The sequence below is a fragment of the Nymphalis io genome, chromosome 14 (assembly GCF_905147045.1).
Source record: "Nymphalis io chromosome 14, ilAglIoxx1.1, whole genome shotgun sequence".
Classification (NCBI taxonomy): domain Eukaryota; kingdom Metazoa; phylum Arthropoda; class Insecta; order Lepidoptera; family Nymphalidae; genus Nymphalis; species Nymphalis io.
The window spans coordinates 11483190-11503761 of NC_065901.1; the positions used below are offsets into that span (position 1 = coordinate 11483190).

Consider the following 20572-nt stretch of genomic DNA (forward strand, 5'->3'; position numbering starts at 1 on the left):
AAACAATCAATTAAATTATTAATAAAAAATGGTTGCCACATATATTTCTATGTTAACCTCTTGAGTCGGAATCTAATAATATAATAAATTAATGAAGAATATGAAATAATATTGTCGTTAGGAAATTATAAATAGTAGAACGAATAAATTAAAATAATATATTTACATATAACGAAGCACTTTAGGTTATTATTGGACTCCGTATTTATTGGTTTACAGTGTCGACGAGTCGATATTTTTTATCGAAAATCGGGACATTTTTTAGCTGACTCTGGCAGCACTTACATGATAAATAATTATAGGTATATATGATAAAAACTGGAAAATCCTATTATCTTCAGAATTTTAATGCAATATAAGGTTCCGTCGTGCTATGGCATAAATAAACATCACTGAGAAACTATATTTAAGGACAAAATATCGTACTTACGCGTGAAATACACGCCGGCAATTTTCTTCTTGCTGTCGCTTTAACATGAAATAATATACGTGTCAAAACGTAAATACGACATGAGATGATTTCACTTTGACCAAGTCGAAATAATATGACAATGCACCATTGTATAACCTTCGATATAATATAAGGGTTGTTTCTCTGTCTTTTCACTAGATAAGAATCGTTTTCTAACATAAAAATAAGCAAAAATTAAACAATAAACACAAGGTGCGTTCAGCACCAACTGTCAAGTTTGTTTCGCTACTTGAGTAGCGAAACAAACACTAAAACTGGTTACGCGATAAGGGACAAAAGATTGGATAATTCTATCTCTATCTTAACTATTTGTAACGCAATTTTCGTTTTCTTTCTTGTGTAAGTGAGAAGGAAATCTTCATTGCGTCTATTAGTTTCTCTGTCTACGAGTGATACGTTTGTTGAATCTGATTCATTCGTAAGTGTTGTGAAACATTGAACACCTATTTGTATTACCATAACTTACTGTAATAATAAATCTTAGATTATATTCTGTAAAGTCTAATGGAATTAATCCTTGTCAAAATATATAATAATTTCGGACCTATTAATAATGAAATATTGAGTTATTTAAGTAAAGGAATTATAAATGTACTTTCTGTTGGGGAATATTATTAACTCAATATATTATTGACGAAGAAAGCTCCCATATAGGAAATCTTAGCCGACAATTTGAAGTAAAGATTTTCTAAGCCTGTCTACTCAATGTCCTTAAATCCGTCTTCTATTTACATTTTTTTGTAAACATATTTAAAATATAATATAATGATCCATAGGTTTTTTTAGGGTTTATTATGTTGTAATATCATCATTTCATTCATTCATCGTCATTCATCATTTATCAAGAGAATAAAATTACACAATATACACCGGTAATTTCATCGCTAGACTTTAGCGGCTAATTTTAAAGGCCGCAGATTTATGGGGTCAAACTTGGGTCGGATAATTATATTACAAATTAACAAACATTCATGTTAGGTAGATATTTCGACTTAAGTATAGCATATAAGCCTCATAAATTAAAAAACTAGAAATTCTCAGTATACCAATAGACACAATATCTAGCATGCCTTACCTGTTTTCATCCTTTTATCTCCAAATTGGATTTTATTCAATTACAATGTTAATTCGTTCCTAGCTAGTCATTTGACTAGTCTAGGGGTAAATTATAAATAAAAGATAATGATTTAATAAAGAATCCTTTTATTCTGTAATACAGAGTCAAAGACTCTACAAACGACATTGCAATCTGGATATCTATTGCGTTTTAAATGTGATAACATATCAAATACTGTTTCTTAAATCTACACCATAAATAATTTAGCAATTTACACAGCTCTGCATTAGCATAAGGTAATTTATATCAAGTTTGAACTTCATAACATGAAGCAATCTTATATGTCTAGACTAACTTACACCAAAATAAATAAAAATTGTGTAGTTACCGAACCTATTTCAGACGTTGCCTGAACTTACTGATGAGTCAAAGCTTCATTATGTTTAATATTACTTGACATTATAATATTCAGTAATTGGTCATGTTGGCATTATTTTTTATTTTTTCCTAGATATAGTTCATTCAATTCCAATTTCGATATATAAATTTCAAATTCACTTAAAAACATCTTTTAATTTTACCAATATAATTTTAAAAATTGGCTTATTACAACCACTTATTAAATGTTTGATTAATATGATGAAGCCCTGACAAAGCCAATATTAGTTAACTATAGGAACCTGTTCTAAATTTACCTAAAAATGTGAGCTTACATTAATATATCTATTAAATACTTTGTCACTGGTGCAATCAGGAATTTCAAGACATTAATAACTACAGCAAACAATTATTACATTATTATAATGTAATATATTAAAAATGCACTTTTCATTGCAGTTTTTAATATTAATAATATATAGAAAGATTGTTTGCTCTCTTATTCCTGATCCAATAGAAAAATATTAACTAAGATTTTAGAAAAGCATTGCATGTGCATTTGTTAGTGATTTACCAACGTGACAAACAAAATAATTACGGCCACGAAATTATAATACTTATTAATGTACATATTATGATAATTCATATAACAATATACTTTTTAATTTACAGTTTAAAATATGACAAAGGTATTTTATGTTCAGGTTAAACATAGATGTATTAGTACCAATCACTGTGTCTACTTTCAATCTCATTGAACATGTGACAATTTGTTGTGAAATCATTTTCAATTGTGATGATAATTTAAAGCGTAATTACTAAAACTAAATTCAATAGCCATACAAATGTATAAACACGTCCATTTAGTGTCGTTGACAGTGAATAAGACAAAATTTACATTATTTACTAGAATTAAAGCTAAAGTGCTCCAAAACATAGTAAATATTTAATATATGGTACATAAAACATTAACTCGCTTGTAACATAAAACCAACTAAAACTCTTATTAGTTTACAACATCAATAGCTTCGATCTATGAAATAATTATAAAATAAAAATCTCAGTCTTCTATTAAATAGTTATTATAGATCATTATTTAATTATACTCGGGATAAACATTGTATCATACATTTTGTACAAATTAGAAATTGACCTGACCTAGATTAGTGTTTAATATTATATATACTATATGTATATATATACTTTACCATTATAATGTGGTTTGTGATGATAAACAATTTGAAACGTTGACTTTACTTTTATCATATAATACACAGCAATTGTAAAGTCTCAACACAGAAGGAATCCCCATCGACACCATACACTAGTAAGCCATTGTCCCGTTAGTTTGCGCGTTTACACCGTTATATTACACAATGGCAGTGTTATTAGCCATTACCACAAATGTTCATTAAAATTTTCTTCTTTTCTTCGGCTTCTGATTGAATCACTAATGTTGTTTGGACTAAATTTCACACATCTTACATCGAATATAATATGCTTGATATGTCTTACAATATCTCAGCATATCTTTAAACTGTTCTGCAAGTAGTGAAAATAATTTTAAGACCATTATTGATTACGCACAAATTTCACTTGGGATAGATTGTTCAATTCAAATTTATTCAACATTTTTTTTTTCAGATATAATCCCGAGTTTATGCTCTGTATACTGATAATGTTTTGCATTAGATTATATTCAGATCTGAATGTCGACTTTTTTTATATAGTTCGATCACTCATTCACCGAAATTCATTTATTTTGAATATTGACTGGCATATTAATTGGCTCTAGCTCGTTTTGCGTGGGAGGAGGGCGGCGCGTGCGCAGGCCGCGGTGGCTGGTGCGGAGGCTCGTCGGCGAGGCCCGACCTCATCATATACTTGAACTGCAACATGTGCTGCATCACATCTCGAATTTGAACCAATGCCATGCCATTCTCGCCGGCCGCTGCGGATTTACACTTGCCTGAGTTTCGTAGTACTTGAAGTTGAGTTCTGGAAAGATAAATTCGACATATTTTAGTAATTTTCTTTATTCAAAAATGCAGTGTGCTTTTCTTTTTTTCTTTAATAATTATATGCAACCAGGTCAATGATCCACTTGATAAAATTAGTCATAAATATTGGCAATAATAAATGTAAGCTAATTCTTAAAGTATAAATTGGACACGAATGATATAAATTGTTGCCATCGGTAGCTCGATAGAATGTGAAAATTAAGGATTTTCAGTATTTTTTAATAATGTAAATGCTCTAAAATGCTACTCACGTGTTAGGCCTAAAGAGTGTGAGGCCCAGCGCGTCGAGCATGGCGCGACATGTGGTGAGCGACACGCGCGGGAAGAAGTGGCTGGCGAGGTCAGGCAGCGTCATCAGCAGCTCAGAGTACTGGTACGGCTTGGCGTTGATACAGGGGACCATCGTGTTTTCTACAACTGCTTTTTGTACCTGAGATAATTGATTCGGTTAATTAATGTGATAATGATGTTCTCCAGACCAATTTTGTAAGTTTTCAAAGTAAGTACAAGATGAACGCAAATACAGGTGCAATCTCTATACCCTCACTCTCATAATCCATATATAGGCCGGAAAGAGTCAGGCGATTCTTAAACTTAAAAACTTGCAATTCGTCGGGGGTTTGAATCCAGGACCACGGGATATGCGGTCATAAAGGACCACCACTTGACCAACAGTACAGAATGTACGATTATAATAGTTTCATCACATCGTGACTTTTATAGGAAAACATGGGCACAAATTAATGCAATATGCAATAGAAAAAGGCTGTGCAGAAAAAGTGGAATGTTTATATATTTAAAATTTGAGTAGCATGTGTATTTCAAATCAGGATGTTTTACCTTATACGGCGTATGGTTGCCACTTATACTGATGTCTGGTATCGGTGTTAGCCTTTTGCGAGTGTCGATGGAGTGAGAGGTTGAGTGGCCATTCATTGACCCAGTGACTTGTGGTGGAACACTGTTAACGATGAAACAATATTAACGTATCTAATCATATAATTATATATATTATGAAATGTGTATTTATTTGAAATTTAAAATGAATATTAAAAAAAAAAAAACTATAAAACAAAACAACAAAAAAAATAAAATATGAAAATGAATATTATAACGCAGTGGCAGTAACAAGACAATGGCGAATGGAATTAATTTGAACTATTTAAGAACATCCTGTATACGCACTCAGTGGAGAAACAAGGATACAGTACCCTGAGGTGTACCAAAAATAGCTTAACAGCTATTAGGGTGTCAAATACTGTTACCAAGATATAAACGTAAAGATGTTTTCAATTATCGTTGTATTCATTCTATATCTTAACCATCTTTGTTTGTATTACAGTTATCTATCTCTTTTTTCTCATAACTCTGAATGTAAAATTAATTATTATGAAATAAACTATTATAAGTATATAAAGGCGTCTATTTCCATAATGTTTATAACAATATATTGTTTGTAATATTGAAACAGATGCAATTTTAATGATTTAAGCAAATAAAATGTAACAGAAATGTAAAAAAAGACTTTTCCTAAGTATATTTATTTTATTTCCTAAGCATTTTAAGTACAAGAGTATTTTGCATTATCATAAAAAAATGGTTATATATAAGCAATTTTTAATATTCTTATTAATATATAAGAGATATCTTGGACTCATTGTTTATTTAAATAGTCTTACATACACCAGTTTGATAAGATAAAACATTATGCTAATGATCAACAACAACCAAGCTAGAGAAATTAAAAATATTCAATCTGAGTCTACAATGAATCTCTGCTATTTATTTATGGAGTATTTTTATGATGTTTGTCATCATATGAATTAATAATAATGTCCTCCAGACCGATTTCGGCAACTGCGGCCAATCTCAAGAGAGATTAGCCAGCTACGCAGGAGATATTATAGTGCACAAGTGTGCACTTTCTATAACCTAACTCTCATAATCCGATGGGACGGCAATCCGACACAACCGGAAAGAGTTCAGGCGCAGGACCAACGGCTTTACGTGCTTTCCCAAGCACGGGAACACACGAGTGTACACACTTCCAGTCTCCGGGCTGCTACTGAAAATTTTTCTGATAGAAAAACCCAATAACTTTTTATTGGCCCGACCTGGAAATTGAACCCAGGACCCCCGGGTCTGCAGCCTTATATCAAGTCACTAGACCAACGAGGCAGAGGAATTCATTAATAGAAGATGCAAACTATAACATATGCATGATATTTTCTCAATTTAATATTTCACTTTCTTATCAATTTTTTTTAATTATACTTTATATTATATATAATAATTATATACTAATCGTATTCATTGAAATGAAATGTATAAGTACGTTATAGCAACTTTTAGAAATTAATTTCCTATTGATTAAATCTATTAACACAAGCTTTGAAAGCTGCACGTATATTTTCGTATATATGGAAACAACGAGAATAGATTTCAGTGAAAGTTATGTCCCGGAATCAAAATTACGATACTCTTATATTAAAATAAATGAAAATACGTCCAAGAGACTGACAAGCTATATTCGTTCACGTTCGGAACATTCGACGATTCATTTATTCACCATTTCAATATAAATGTAACTACGAATTCTGTTCTTGCCAAGTTGCTGACGTATATACAGGATGTTCTGAACGTTATGTCTGTAGTATGGTTAAGATGCTCACTTCATGGTGGTGGTGTTCGCCGTACTCCTCACCAGAGGTGGGGGCGGCTGCTGGCCCATCGCCATTGTTATTGCACTGTTCGGAAACTGGAATAAACGATAACAGAATATTGTTCACCTTCCATTCGCAAGCAAGCTTTATAACGAAAAAATAATGCTAATTTCTAATCATTCATCGAGAAAATATATACGAGACTATCCATCTCGACTTCGTCCGGCGATATAAAAGTTCTTTTTATGTTATATAAATATAAAAAAAACTTCCATACAAGATCTACTAAATAAAAATGTAATCAAAATCAAATCGAATAGCTGATACCACACTGGTACAATTGTAATACATATGGCTAAAAATGTTGTTTCCTATAATAACCCAATGGAGGAAAATATTAGTTTTACCGGTTTCCCGAAACAATACTATTGTGAACATGACTGACCAATTTATAGAGTATTTGTTTTCTGTGTGAATAATTCATCAAAAACAAATTTAAAAAATAAAATAAGCAATAAAAGTTATATATAACAAAATATATGTATAAGATGTAATCAAAAAGTCTTATGGAACACAAATAGTTTGCGTGTGATCATCTACAAATCTCAGATTTAGAAGAAAATATAACTATGAATCTGTATGGTAGTGCGTGTAGGGCGTGCAGGTAGGTATGTGTGTCGCGCGCTTTGTTAGCGAGGTGTACCTGCACGTTCCGGTTGTGCTGCGAGCGGTGCTGCGGCATGGCGACGGCGGCGGCCGCGATCGCCGCGCTGTTGTAGCGCGCTGCGGCCTGCGCTTGCGCCACTTGAGCCTGAGTGACAATTATTGTTATCAACATTTTTAAGTCTTAAGTAAAATCAAAAATACGATAAGAAAATAGAGCCCGTAGTCGGTACGAGTTGAATCAAATCTAATATTTTAGAAACTATTTTAATATTAACACGAGACATAATCACAAACGCATAATTGGATTCAAAGAACCACGCCATACACATCCACATCTTCACTACGGCTTAAATTGTAACAAAGTTCTTCGAATAGTATGATTGATACTCGTTTGTGTCTCAGAAGCAGCGACGCGAAGCTATAAATTATCTTTTCACGGCATCTTCTGACATTTTACATCTTGAAAAACCCCGTCGTTAAATATTATTTTAAAGTCATCAATTCCTCTCATTGATTTTATTACCTATTTATTAGACTAATAATTTACCTAGTATTAAGTATTAAAACGCTAACCTGTGCAAGCCTGATGACTTGTTGCGTCTGCGCTTGCGTCAGCGCTCCGGGCAGATTCCAGCCGTTCGCGAGGGCCTGTACGGCGGCTGCGGATATGCCAGCGTGAGGCATCTGCATGGCCGACGAAGCGGCCGAGTGTCGCTGAGTAGGCCGCCTGCCTCGAGACGCGCTCACATTGGTGACGCCGAGGGACACACCACTACCAACCACTCCGCTTACCGCGCCCGGTGGCGGCGCTGGCGGAGCTCTCGTCCACTGACCACCGCCAGACACTGAACCTAAAATAATTCATATTTTTGTAAACAGGTCAGGTTTGGTCCACAGTTTTTCTATATTAATCTATAATTATAATAACTTATGTCCATACTATCACCACACAGCCACAACTAGCGAGTTTAAATAGCTAAAATTAGGAACATAGTTATATTTTATAACGTAAACACCTCGCCTCGGGTGGCTGTTTGAACATAATGTGTTTTTATTGCCACGGAATAATAATTAAATACGGAATACTATAACATTAGTGAATTATTAGTTTTTCATGTTCACTTGGTATAAGGGCTTTGTGCAAGCTCGTCTGGGTAGATACCGTCTATGTATCACACATTATTCAGTTTTATTGTGTTCCGATTTGAAGGGTGAGTGAGCCAGTGTAACATAACATCTTAGTTCATTACATTGTTGGCACACAGGTGATGTATTTATTTGGCAAATAACATAATATTTTTTTTAATATGAATTTATAAAAAAATATTTAAGAAATATATGTTATAAAGTAATTAAATGATAAGTTTAACCGTAACAGCCTGTGAATGTGCCACTGCTGGGCTAAAGGCCTAAAGGTTAGGAGCTTATTCCACCACGCTGCTCCAATGCGGATTGGTAGAATACACATGTACAGAATGTCAGTGAAATTAGACACATGCAAGTTTCACGATGTTTTCTTTCACCGTAAAGCACGAGATGAATTAAATCACAAATTAAGCACATGATAATTCAGTGGTGCTTGCCCGGGTTTGAACCCACGATCGTCGTTTAAGATTCACGCGTTCTAACCATTAGGCCATCTCGGCTTATGATAAGTTTATTCCAACGGAATTTTTACGAGTGACATATCGGCAACGTCTCTCATACACGAGGTAATCATAGGTTTACTGTTATTTTCAGTTTTTAAATACCGTTTAATTGTTCATCGGAAGTCAACACAGAGTAGACATTTAAATTTATATTTCAAATGTATGTTAAGAATATGTTAATATTTGTTTTAGCATCCTAACTAATATTATAAATGCGAAAGTGAGGTTATTTGTTTGTTACGCTTTCAAGTCTTAACAACTCGCAATTACAACCCCCCCTCGCCCCGCCGTCCCCTCTCACACGGGCGAAGCTGCGGGCGTAAACTAGTCTAACACATTACTCAGAATTCAATAAAACGCGTAATAAAAACTAAATAAAAATCACTACGATTTGAACCTACGAACTTTCAATCGTTGCCACCACGGAGCCAGTACGGCTAACAAGGCTAATAGCGAATAAGACGTAAAATAAATTAAAAAGGAAACATCTACGCGGCCGATGCAAATTATTTTTATCATGTCAAGGATTTGTTGAAGGTCTAACCTCAATACCAAACCACTTTTTAACTCAAGCGAAGTATCTATCTAGCACAAAGAATATATTAATTTTATATAGACACATTACTATTAATAACGTATAATAATTGAATATATAACAATTATAGGTAGTAAATTAAAATATATACATAAATATGTACTAAATATTTATGTATGTGTGTAGTAAATATGTACATCATGTTATAAAGAAATTAAAAAATAAATTACAGACTTCTAATATATTTTAAATCATAAAAAAACTTCGATGTTGATTGTCCGTAAAAATTATTATTAATTGATTTAAATTATAAAAAAACGTTATTTTAAAGTTACAAAAACGTTAGACCACGCTTTAAGTTACATTTAAAAAGTTGTCTAAACACGAGTGATCTTGACCCGCAGTTTAAGGAAAATTGGCAACGGTGTCAGTATTACTTAGCCACGTGAATAGGTCGACGGTGTTTAAAACAATGTTTTATAGGAAACCTGCATTATTATATCTGATCTAGTATCTACGATGCCTCTTGTTAACCATCAAAAGAAGCGTGTGAAGTAAGCCTTAAAGCTTCTTAATAGAGATACCAATAATAAGGCAAATAAAAAATAAAAACTGAATTGTTTTTTTTATTTGTTCAATAATTCATAAAAACCTACTTTTGTTTACTCTTTACCATTGTATGCATAGTTAGATCATACTTATATTCATTACTTTTTTGTGACTCTCCCTCAATCTTTAGAAATAAGTTATTTAATTATTATAAAATGCATGATTAGTTTAAATTAATACTTTTAATAATTTTTACTTATGATTTCGCCGATTGATTTTTTATTATAACAATGACATTATTTAATTTTGACATTTTTTTAAAATTACTGATGATTTTTTGTTATTTTTAATTTGAATTTGATTAGATGAATCTTGAAGTGCTATGTACACTTGTAATTGACATGCATATTAGATATACTATTATTGTTTTATAAAATAATCTTTTCAATGCTTTATATGTGTGTTGTAAGTGTGCTATTATAAATAAATAAATAAACGAATAGATTACTTGATGTCTGTTTCAATTTTAGCAACAAATATTGTTTATATGTAAACGTTCGTTTGTTTTTCTACAATTAGAGTATACCTAAGTGAGCAATAAGTTTATTTGCATATTAAGTTAGCATTTGCGTTGTTTACTAGTTTTGTTACTTTTATATGTCGAGATGGCCCAGTGGTAAGAACGCGTGAATCTTAACCGATGAACGTGGGTTCAAACCCGGGCAAGCACCTCTGAATTTTCATGTGCTTAATTTCTGTTTATAATTCATCTCGTGCTTTTCGGTGAAGGAAAACATCGTGAGGAAACCTGCATGTGTCTAATTTAATCGAAATTCTGCCACATGTGTATTCCACCAACCCGCATTGGAGCAGTGTGGTGGAATAAGCTCCGAACCTTCTCCCCAAAAAGGGAGAGGAGGCTTTAGCCCAGGCGTGGGACATTAACAGGCTGTTACTGATATGCGCATTAAAAAAATTACTTCTTAGTATATAACGTTGGCTTACTAATAAATAAACAAAAATACCTTTAGCTTAAATAATGAAACATACCCCGTGTATGTTTCACTAAAGCTAAGGGTGTTACTGTTTAGCTTTATAAATTACACATAAATGAAAAGTACGAAACCGAACGTAGAAAAACATTACTAGTCTTGTAGGATTTTGACAAGCCGGTTGGCGTGGTTGGTGGTGCTTGCCTTTCAAGCCGAAGGTTGTGGGTTCGATTCCCACCCAGGACAGATATTTGTGTGCATGAACATGTCTGTTTGTCCTGAGTCTGGGTGTAATTATCTATATAAGTATGTATTTATGAAAGAAAAATAGTATATGTAGTATATCAGTTGTCCGGTTTCCATAGTACAAGCCCTGTACAAGCTTAATTTGGGAATAGATGGCCGTGTGTGAAAAAATGTCCCAGGATATTATTATTATAATAGGATGAAGTCCAACAACGTTTATTTAAAAAGTTTTAAGTTTTTAATATGAAAAGGATGATGATCGCTATTAATTTGAACTATTTTAAACACAATAATTGAGATAACAAGTGTAGCCAACTCTGAATCTTGATTCATGCCTCTCGTGCGACTATCATTTTGACAAAGATATTAATACATTTTTGTATAATAAAAATATAGTAACAAACCTTACTAGCCTTAATAGCCATCAAATGTATTTTTATACGTACATACATATAAAGTTCTAAAAACCGAATACTTAATGATTTTTATTTAATATTGTATGCTTTTGTATTCATTTTCTTTCTTTGTCTCTAAGTCATCACACACATAGCCTAACAAGATTTAATAAAAACATAAAAAAATATACTAGGAAATATTATAAATGAATGTTTGTATGTGTTTGACGTTTATAACTCACCACACATACAAAAACATACATTAATGTGGAGGTATTCTTCTAAAATTTTGTATAGAACTCATGACACTTTTGAATGTGTGCTTATTAAATAAAATAGGGTCTCTGAATTTGGTGTTAGACAGCCCATGTATTATTAGAATATCATTCGGAATTAAGACAATCTGAATAGACTATTATATATATGAAAGTTAAAAAAATATTATAATCAATTTCAACTATACTACTATAAAGCTCTCTTAATGCTAACAAACAAAATAGTCTTCGATGACTTCGGAGTTCGGCTTGTACTTAATCAATTTTTTTACGAGAATAAAATACACTGATTGAGAAAGTTTTGCTTCATTTTGTCGTAATAAAAGCAAAAACTGCAATCGACCGAAACATTTTTATTATTTTTATTAAAAAAAAAAACGACTCGTTCTATTTTCAAAGATGGCTGGCTAGATAAAATCATTTTATTTTGTTACATATCTTAATTTTAAAAAAGTTCTTAAACATTTTTATACACAAGAAATTACACTATCATTTTGTTATCAATATAATCCACAAAAATAATTAATATTTGAAGTCCATATATCATATTAAATATTGTATTCAAGTTGTCTGTGACAAAAATGTTATTTAATTTAATAAATGCAGATCAATTCCTTTAAAGGCGGAATTAAAAAGATTTAAAAAGTGAAATGATTAAAATAGAAAACGCCAGTACATTCGGTTTCATAGAAAATTTAAGTGTTACTAACGACATTTATTGTTAAACATATGTTAAAATGACTTTTATTTTAACCACTGTACATCATTTAAAAGATCCATTAAACATTTCCTACGAAATTAAACATAGATTTCGAATTGTGCGATTGTATAACAAAAAACTTGTTATATTACTACGTGAGACAGCAGTGTATTAAAAAAAATAAAGTTTGAAGCAGATCAAATGGCGAAGACGTCAAATGACGATTAAAACTAATCAGAAGGCAACTTTGATTATAAATTGTACTTTGACCTCCGTACATTAAAAAACAAAGTATAAAAAGTTGATTAGAGAAAATATGTCGACAAATAGTATATAAATCTATAAAAATAAGAGTAAAACGAGGCTGCGTAAACACTATGTCTGCGTAAACACACGTTTTAGTCAGTTTAAAATAATAACCGACGTACAAAACGACAGTTTTTAACAACATTGTGTTCTCTGTGATTAGCACGAACGAACTTCCGCTCGGGATACGAGGGGTCAAAAATTCCGCCGAACGAAAATGAAATAAAATATCAAAAATATTTTTCCTTTTAAATGAGATTATCCTCAACTCGATACCTTTAGCAGATCAAGTATTTAAGCCCTTTACAAAAAAAAAAGTCGGGCTTTCACTGTCACTCAATGAACTGAAATGGTACTTGTTTAAAGCAGCCATTGTTAAAAATTGTGAAACGGCATATGTCGGTAGTTTTTCTTGTCTTATTTCCTTGACAGCCTGTAAGATCGCTTATATAGAAGCGTAAAACTGTCAGCTGAATTTATCGTTCAGAGTATGTCCCTTTTCTCTATAATCAATTAATCACATTCTTATTTCCCGAAAAACTGTAGGCTGTAGCCATAATCCTTCAGATTAATTCTGAAACAAATATATTTTTAAGGGACGATATATCATTTTGCGCCATTGCATATAATAATGCTATACTGAATCTCTGTACTTCATTGGTTCAGGCTCTGTGCGCCTGTTACAATTAGCTTAAACAGCTCGCAACTCGCTATCAGCATTCACCAATTTTGCACTGGCTTTCGTTATGCCAAGAGATTCAATGTATCCTCAAAACTGTGACATACACTCCAACTATTACTTGCAATAATTGGAGTGTGAGCCGTTTCTTTTTCAGATATCTTCTAATACTATTTTTTTACTTGGTTGAGATTATAAAAACTGATTTGATTTCGTGATCGACAAAATGTATTAAAAATGATTTACAAAAATACCGTACCGTACCGTAACAGCCTGTGAATGTCCCACTGCTGGGCTAAAGGCCTCCTTTCCTCTTTTTGAGGAGAACGCTTGGAGCTTATTCCACCACGCTGCTCCAATGCGGGTGTTGGTGGAATACACATGTGGCAGATTTTCAGTGAAATTAGACACATGCAGGTTTCCTCACGATGTTTTCCTTCACCGTAAAGCACGAGATGAATTATAATCACAAATTAAGCACATGAAAATTCAGTGGCGCTTGTCCGGTTTGAACCACGATCATCGGTTAAGATTCACACGTTCTTACCACTGGGCCATCTCGGCTGAAATACAGTTTTTTCTAATTCAGATGTAACTGGATCAATTTTAATAAAACTCGGCATAATAATAATTTACGAACAAAGAAACGTTTTAATCGTTTCTGGTACGCTTTATACAAATAATACCCCAATGTTGGACATATTTTATGTAAGCTCTTTGAATTACATGTCTTAATACCTGGTCGGAAATGGTCTCCTTCTGTGTGTGATGTGAAAGTGTGATGTCGCAGAAGGAGGCCGCGGAGCGGGAGCGGGAAGAAGATGCCGCTGCGAATCCGCTCCGCCGAAGAAGACAGGGAAGAAGAAGAGAGGTGCTATGCGCACCTTCTCCCCCACCGCAATCGGCGCCATCGGGACTAGGGAGGTTCACAGTACCCTGGGAACTCTCCCTAAGGAATGAAGGCCGTCAGAGGGTCACGGTAGAATGCGCAAGCGATCCCGTAGTACTGCTCGTTAGGACGGAAAGCGTATCGCTGGTTTTGTAGTGGGTATTTCAATGTTCGGGGTGCTTTGTACACCGGCGAGCACCACATTGGGTATGTGTATCTGTTCCCGTAGGGGAAACGCGTAATGGGTTTTTCTAGCGATAAAAAAAGACTATACATAATAATAATGTCCTCCAGACCGATTTCGGCCACGGCGGCCAATCTCAAGAGAGATTAGCCAACTTCGCAGGAGATATTATAGTGCACAAGTGTGTGCGCAAACACAGGTGCAATCTCTACTCCCTTACTCTTATAATTCGATGGGACGGCAATCCGACACGATCGGAAAGAGTTTAGGAGCAGGACCAACAGCTTTACGTGCTTTCCGAGGCACGGGAATGTACACACTTCCAACTTCCAGACCTCGGGCTGCTACTGAGAATTTTCTGACAGAAAAACCCAATAAATTTTTATTGGAACGACCTAGGAATTGAACCCAGGACCTCCGGGTCTGTGGCCTTACATCAAGTCACTAGACCCACGAGGCAGTTGGTCAAACAACATATGTAAATATCATATTATGTAAATGAGAAAGAGAAACTGCAAGCTGGCCATGAAAAGCTAGCTATTAAAAAGTATGCCTAGTAGTTTTCGCCATGTTTTATATATACTATAATTTACATACCTGATTGATACAGATTGGCATATCAGTTTTTAACTACAGCACCACTCCATAGGGTTGTAGCTTAGTCGTAGTTGTAGTCAGTTGAAGTAATCATAATCATAAAACTTACGACTGTGATGCTGCCTACTAATAACCTATTATGAGATATGAATATAATTAAAAAAAAAAACATGATTTTAAGTAATTTTGCATTCATCAATAAATATCACAATCAGATTTATAAATCTGGAGAAAAACACATTCAATCATACCAACTCTTCAGCTTCATACTGGCACAACTTCACCCACATTTGATGTGCAAGAAGCAAAATTTCATGATAATTGCTTCAGTAGTTACTCAATGAAAGAATAGTAAACAAACAAACTTAATTTACCATTTACAACATATTAGGTTTTAAAATTTACTATCAGTGAGAGGCATTATTTTCTATACAAACCCTTCAACAACTTAAAACAATATAAGAAATATTTCTACAAATTAAAACAATATAAGAAATATAAATATACATTTTTTTTAAATAGTAAAAACTATTAACCATAAGCAAAACTCCAAACATCTTCATATTTTTGTACATTGTTTTGACAGGTATGGTTTCAATTGGAATACCAACAAAATAAAACATACAAATACAAAAATATTAATATTATATTACTTAATGGCATTCTATTAATTCATCAGTTGAAGTTGGCTTAATATTATCGCCCCATTTAAGCTGGTCTTATTATATTTAGCATTATTGGAAATAGAATGAAGACCAAGAGTCAACAAAATCATTGAATTAATAACAATCATTAAAATGTGTTTTTTTTTTTTAAAAAAAGCAATTACTTATCTATTTCATCAATGTCTGTGTACTAGTAGTAGTAGTAATTTTATTAAATCAATATATAAGATTATTGCTCAAGTTTGAAAAAAAAAAACATTCAATATTATAATGTATATTGAGTTGGGAAGTGTTATCAACTGATATGGTATGAAACTTTATACCTTTATACTTTATATAGTAAATACCTAGTTGAACCAAAATATATATCATAGTAAGGCATTAGTAAAATGTGTTCATTTTCCTGTAAAATCCTCATAATATGTCTTCAATTTGGTTTTTATGGCACTGGCAGAAGGTCATTTGAGCTTGATAGACATTGGCACTGTAAGAAACATTAACCATTCCTCACATTGCCAATGTATCACAAGCACTCAAATTGGAACACAACAATACTATGTCTTGCTTTTTGGCAGTAGAGTATCCGATGAGTAGATGCTTCCTATCCTGGCTTGGACAAAACCGTACTACGAGTTATTTTTAACATAGTACATAACTATGTACTATGTTAAAAGTAACTCGTATAACATAACTATGAGTTTTAAACACAAGCTGTTGAGTTTTATGGTTAAATAAGTAAATTTTAATGCTTCTATGGTGAATAAATAATTAAATTTGCATAAAATAATATGTGTGCAATTGGAGATATTATAAAAAGCTGCTACATTTTATATATTAATATTATTTTATTAATATTATTAATATATATAAATATTAATATTATTATTAATATAATACTGATGTTCTAGCAGTTGCTAATTATAGCATAGTAAGAGTGGAGACAATTACAATTGCCATCTCTTTAAGTAATAATATAATAATAAATTCTTACCCTTTGCAGAGATCAGCAGCTGCGAATCAACAACTTTGTTAGGCCAGTACTCTTCAAACTCAGTGCCCGGTGGAAAATAACTTTTAATGTCCGTTAAACTGATCACTGAACATGTCTCACTTGCAAATAATTCATTTCTTATACCTTGCACCTTACAACAGAACTTCAAATAGGACAAATCCCAACCTTTTAACTGATCAGCCTTCAACTTTAAATTGTCCGTTTCGCCTTCAAAGTAAAATAAGGGTACAAACTTCTGTCCATCCCGCACTGTGTATGGCACTACGGACTCCTTGTTTATCCTAATAAAGCCACACTTGTCCTTGTTATTCGTTGTACCACGTAAGAGTTTGTTGTAACACACGTCTAAGAAATTATAAAATTCATAAGCGTCTAATAACCTCACTACCAAGTCCTTCTGCGTAAACGGTTCACGACCAAACTGTCCATCACAATGCCTGTTGTTGATCTCGTTGAGTAGTCGAGCCTCGATCTCCGTTATGTAGTAACTTCGTATACACGTACAGGAGTAGATGTCAGCGTGGAGATAGTTTAGGTACTTGTTGAGAAGTTTGATCTCCACCATTCGAACCGCCACGTATTTCTCCCCTGATCGATATATGTATGGTATGTGACATTTACCAAGCATATCCCAACCAAAGTGACCTTTCCAGCTAGCTTCATCAGGTGCTGGTGTCTTCTTGTCGTCTGATGTCGGTCGTTGTTCTGATGTTTGTTGGGTGCCTGGTTTTCTGGTGAGGAAGTTAAGAATGCCCATTTGACCACCGACAGCCGTAGTCGGAGCTCCCAAGAGCGCTCCGGGTTGAGGCCGCGCGGCGGCTACTGAAGCAGCCAGTGCTTTAGCTTTGTTAGCTTCTACCATTTTAGCGGCCAGTTCCCTGATTTCGGCTTCATCAGGTCGCTCCGTTTTTATCTTGACATTGTTAAGTTCTGTCATTATGGTGCAGAAAAATGCACTTGATTTAATGTTTGGCACTACAGTTTTACAGTTTCACGTTACTCTGACTCCCGCCTACATCGTGTTACTGTGCACCTTCAATCACACATCGTAAACATTGGAACTGATGTACACAACATCAAATTATCACTCACTATTTGACAGATTAGCGATTCACAGCACACACTTCCGGTTGTTTAATTGTTATCAGTGTTTTTTATAATCTCATTGAAGTCGCCAATTGGATTACGCGTCTGCTCGAGGATCTCGGCAACTAGGACTGCGATGTAAACTTCCGTCTTGACGTTTCTAACTTTTAAATGAAGTATTTACCCGGCATATAAAAATTCAATTAAAGTCATAATAATGCTGAAACAACTTTGTTATCCGCAGAAAAAAATATTTTCGTTTCCACGCTGCGGTCGAGGGAACATGAAACCCAAATTTTGTGTTCACGAGGGAAATGCCCAATACCGTTGTATAGTCTCGTGGGGAGTGCGCATTAATTCATGTACATTTTTCACCTTTTGGTGACTCAGCATCGAACAAAATGGCCGCCGACAAGGCTTTGTTGGCCAATCGGGCCATTGCTAGTGATATACATACCTACAAAAATCCCGTCAGTGACGTAGGCGCACTCCCCACGAGACTAGTTCTCAAGGACTTTTCATTTTTAGTTCTCCAACTATCAGTTTATTTTTGGCCACTTATAAATTTTGTACACATTATATATTGCTATAAAATAATCTCAAATATATTTACAATTTTTAAGCCTATTACTTACATAAGATTAAGAATAAAACTAAAACTTCATAATAAATGAGATTTATGAATGTACTCATACAAAGTAGGTAACCACTATGGATAGTCTCGTGACAGAGTTTCTTTGTAAAGAAGGAGTTCGTATTAGAAAATCTATCCTAAAATCGACCTTACAGACTTAATATTAAGGACTGAATTTATTATACAGTAAAAATAATTTTTGCCTTAACGACATGTGTACCGAGACTAGCCGACGCGCGCATTCCACGAACAATAATCCCCTGCACGAGTGAGCAAGATGGCGATAAGTAAAAAGTAGATGTCAAATGTTTAGGTATTTAACTATGAACATAAAGAGAACGTAGGTAGGTATATATAATGCAATTACGAGCTTACGTAAGCAACTCTAACCTACTTCGAATTGAAGTAGGTATTTATACTTAGCGGTATTTTGACAAAACTATTTTATTAAACTTTAATTTTTTTAAACTATCATACGCAAGTAATATAACCACTCCACTCTACTCAACTCCGTTTTAATTAACCGAATCGTTCTTTAACAATATATTCATGTTTAACATTATTTGATACTATCTATCAAATATTCGATAACTTATATGAACTATAAAGAAACACAAAGATTATAATAAGTGCATCTTATACACCGTTTTAAAGCGGTTCTCTTGATTAAGATAACACTTTTAAACAGCTGTATAGCTCATTTCATTAAAATCAATTCAGTGAACCGGTACAACCTGATCTCTCCGTAATAGTTGTTTCCATGTAAATGGAAGGTCATACTTAAATAGTCTGACGTAGACTACACGTTATGGGAAATAAATTATCAGAGCATCGTATTATCAGACATAAATATAATCTGATAAAACGAATTACGCTGTACGTACCAACGGGATAATGAGATAGCAGTTATATATATCAGTTTTTTTATTAATTTAAAAATTAGTCTTAATGTAATTTAAATTTAGTTAATATTAAAAGTATCTTATACTCTTAGCATTGCTGATATAAATAATTTCATTATTTTAAATCAGTATAAACCAGTCCGTAGGCTTGTTATCTTTTACTAGGAATTAAAAAAATACCTACCTTATTTTTAAATGAAATAAATCTTACCTTTTAATCCTTCAATTAATTTTATTTAAAATAATGAATAAATCCCAGCTAACACAATAAACTAAATAACTTAAAAATAGTATTTATAACACTTACTAGTAATCTTGAAATAAAAGCCATTGTAAAACTGGTTTACAATAGGCGAAGGTGTTAATAATAGACAGAGGCAAATTTCCATATTTTTTACACTTATTCTTTCACTCTTAGGGTCGAAGGAAATAATTGTCGAAATAGGCTCATATATAATCGGCCCAGCTTCTGTCCATACACACAAAAATAAGGCAGAATTGATAACCTCTTTCTGTTGGAAGTCGGCTATATTATAAGTGCTGTGACAAAGTTGATGATAACCGAAAATAGGGCCTTTTTATCATGATTATTATTATTTAGTATCGCTTTACTCGCGGCTTTGCTCTCGTCATAATTCAGTATTACTTACTAATTTTCATAGCTCTTTCTTAAAAAATGAAGTATTTTCATACAAACCTTAATACCCATATAAGTTTTGTTGTCTGAGAATAAATTATTATTATTATTGCTTACCTGCCGCACAAAAAGAATCCGTATGCCAATCTTCAGGTAGGCTAGGACTAGTAAGTTGGGCTGCGTGTTGATATATCGGTCAGTTATTCTTTTTTATTATCATTTTAATATTTTTCCATCTCTTGATGAGAACGGGAGCTGAGCTTGTAAATACTTCTAATAGTATGTTCTAGAAGTATCAGACTTTTCCCAATATTACTTTCACTTTTTAAATACCTTTTTTTGACTTATACTGATTTATAAAAACTGTCCGATATCCGTTGTTT

The 20572-nt window shown here is 33.2% G+C and overlaps 1 protein-coding gene across 1 annotated transcript; it reads right to left on the reverse strand.

The window, feature by feature from the left end:
- Positions 1-1658: 1658 nt before the first annotated feature.
- On the reverse strand, positions 1659-18606 carry LOC126773223 (uncharacterized). The gene is made up of 7 exons (XM_050493974.1): positions 16910-18606; positions 7831-8108; positions 7295-7402; positions 6601-6686; positions 4769-4889; positions 4180-4358; positions 1659-3905 (listed from the first exon to the last, which is right to left on the reverse strand). The coding sequence occupies exons 1-7, from the start codon at positions 17865-17867 to the stop codon at positions 3689-3691; spliced, it is 1947 nt and encodes a 648-aa protein (XP_050349931.1). The 5' UTR covers positions 17868-18606; the 3' UTR covers positions 1659-3688.
- Positions 18607-20572: the final 1966 nt, after the last annotated feature.

What these genes read in the sequence shown, in the direction of transcription:
- LOC126773223 (XM_050493974.1), bottom strand. Translation starts at nt 17,867, where the DNA reads ATGACAGAACTTAACAATGTCAAGATAAAAACGGAGCGACCTGATGAA. An exon ending in AAGTCATCAGGCTTGCACAG is followed by an intron (nt 7,403 to 7,830) that starts GTTAGCGTTTTA and finishes ATTGTCACTCAG; the next exon opens with GCTCAAGTGGCGCAAGCGCA. An exon ending in AGCACAACCGGAACGTGCAG is followed by an intron (nt 6,687 to 7,294) that starts GTACACCTCGCT and finishes CGTTTATTCCAG; the next exon opens with TTTCCGAACAGTGCAATAAC.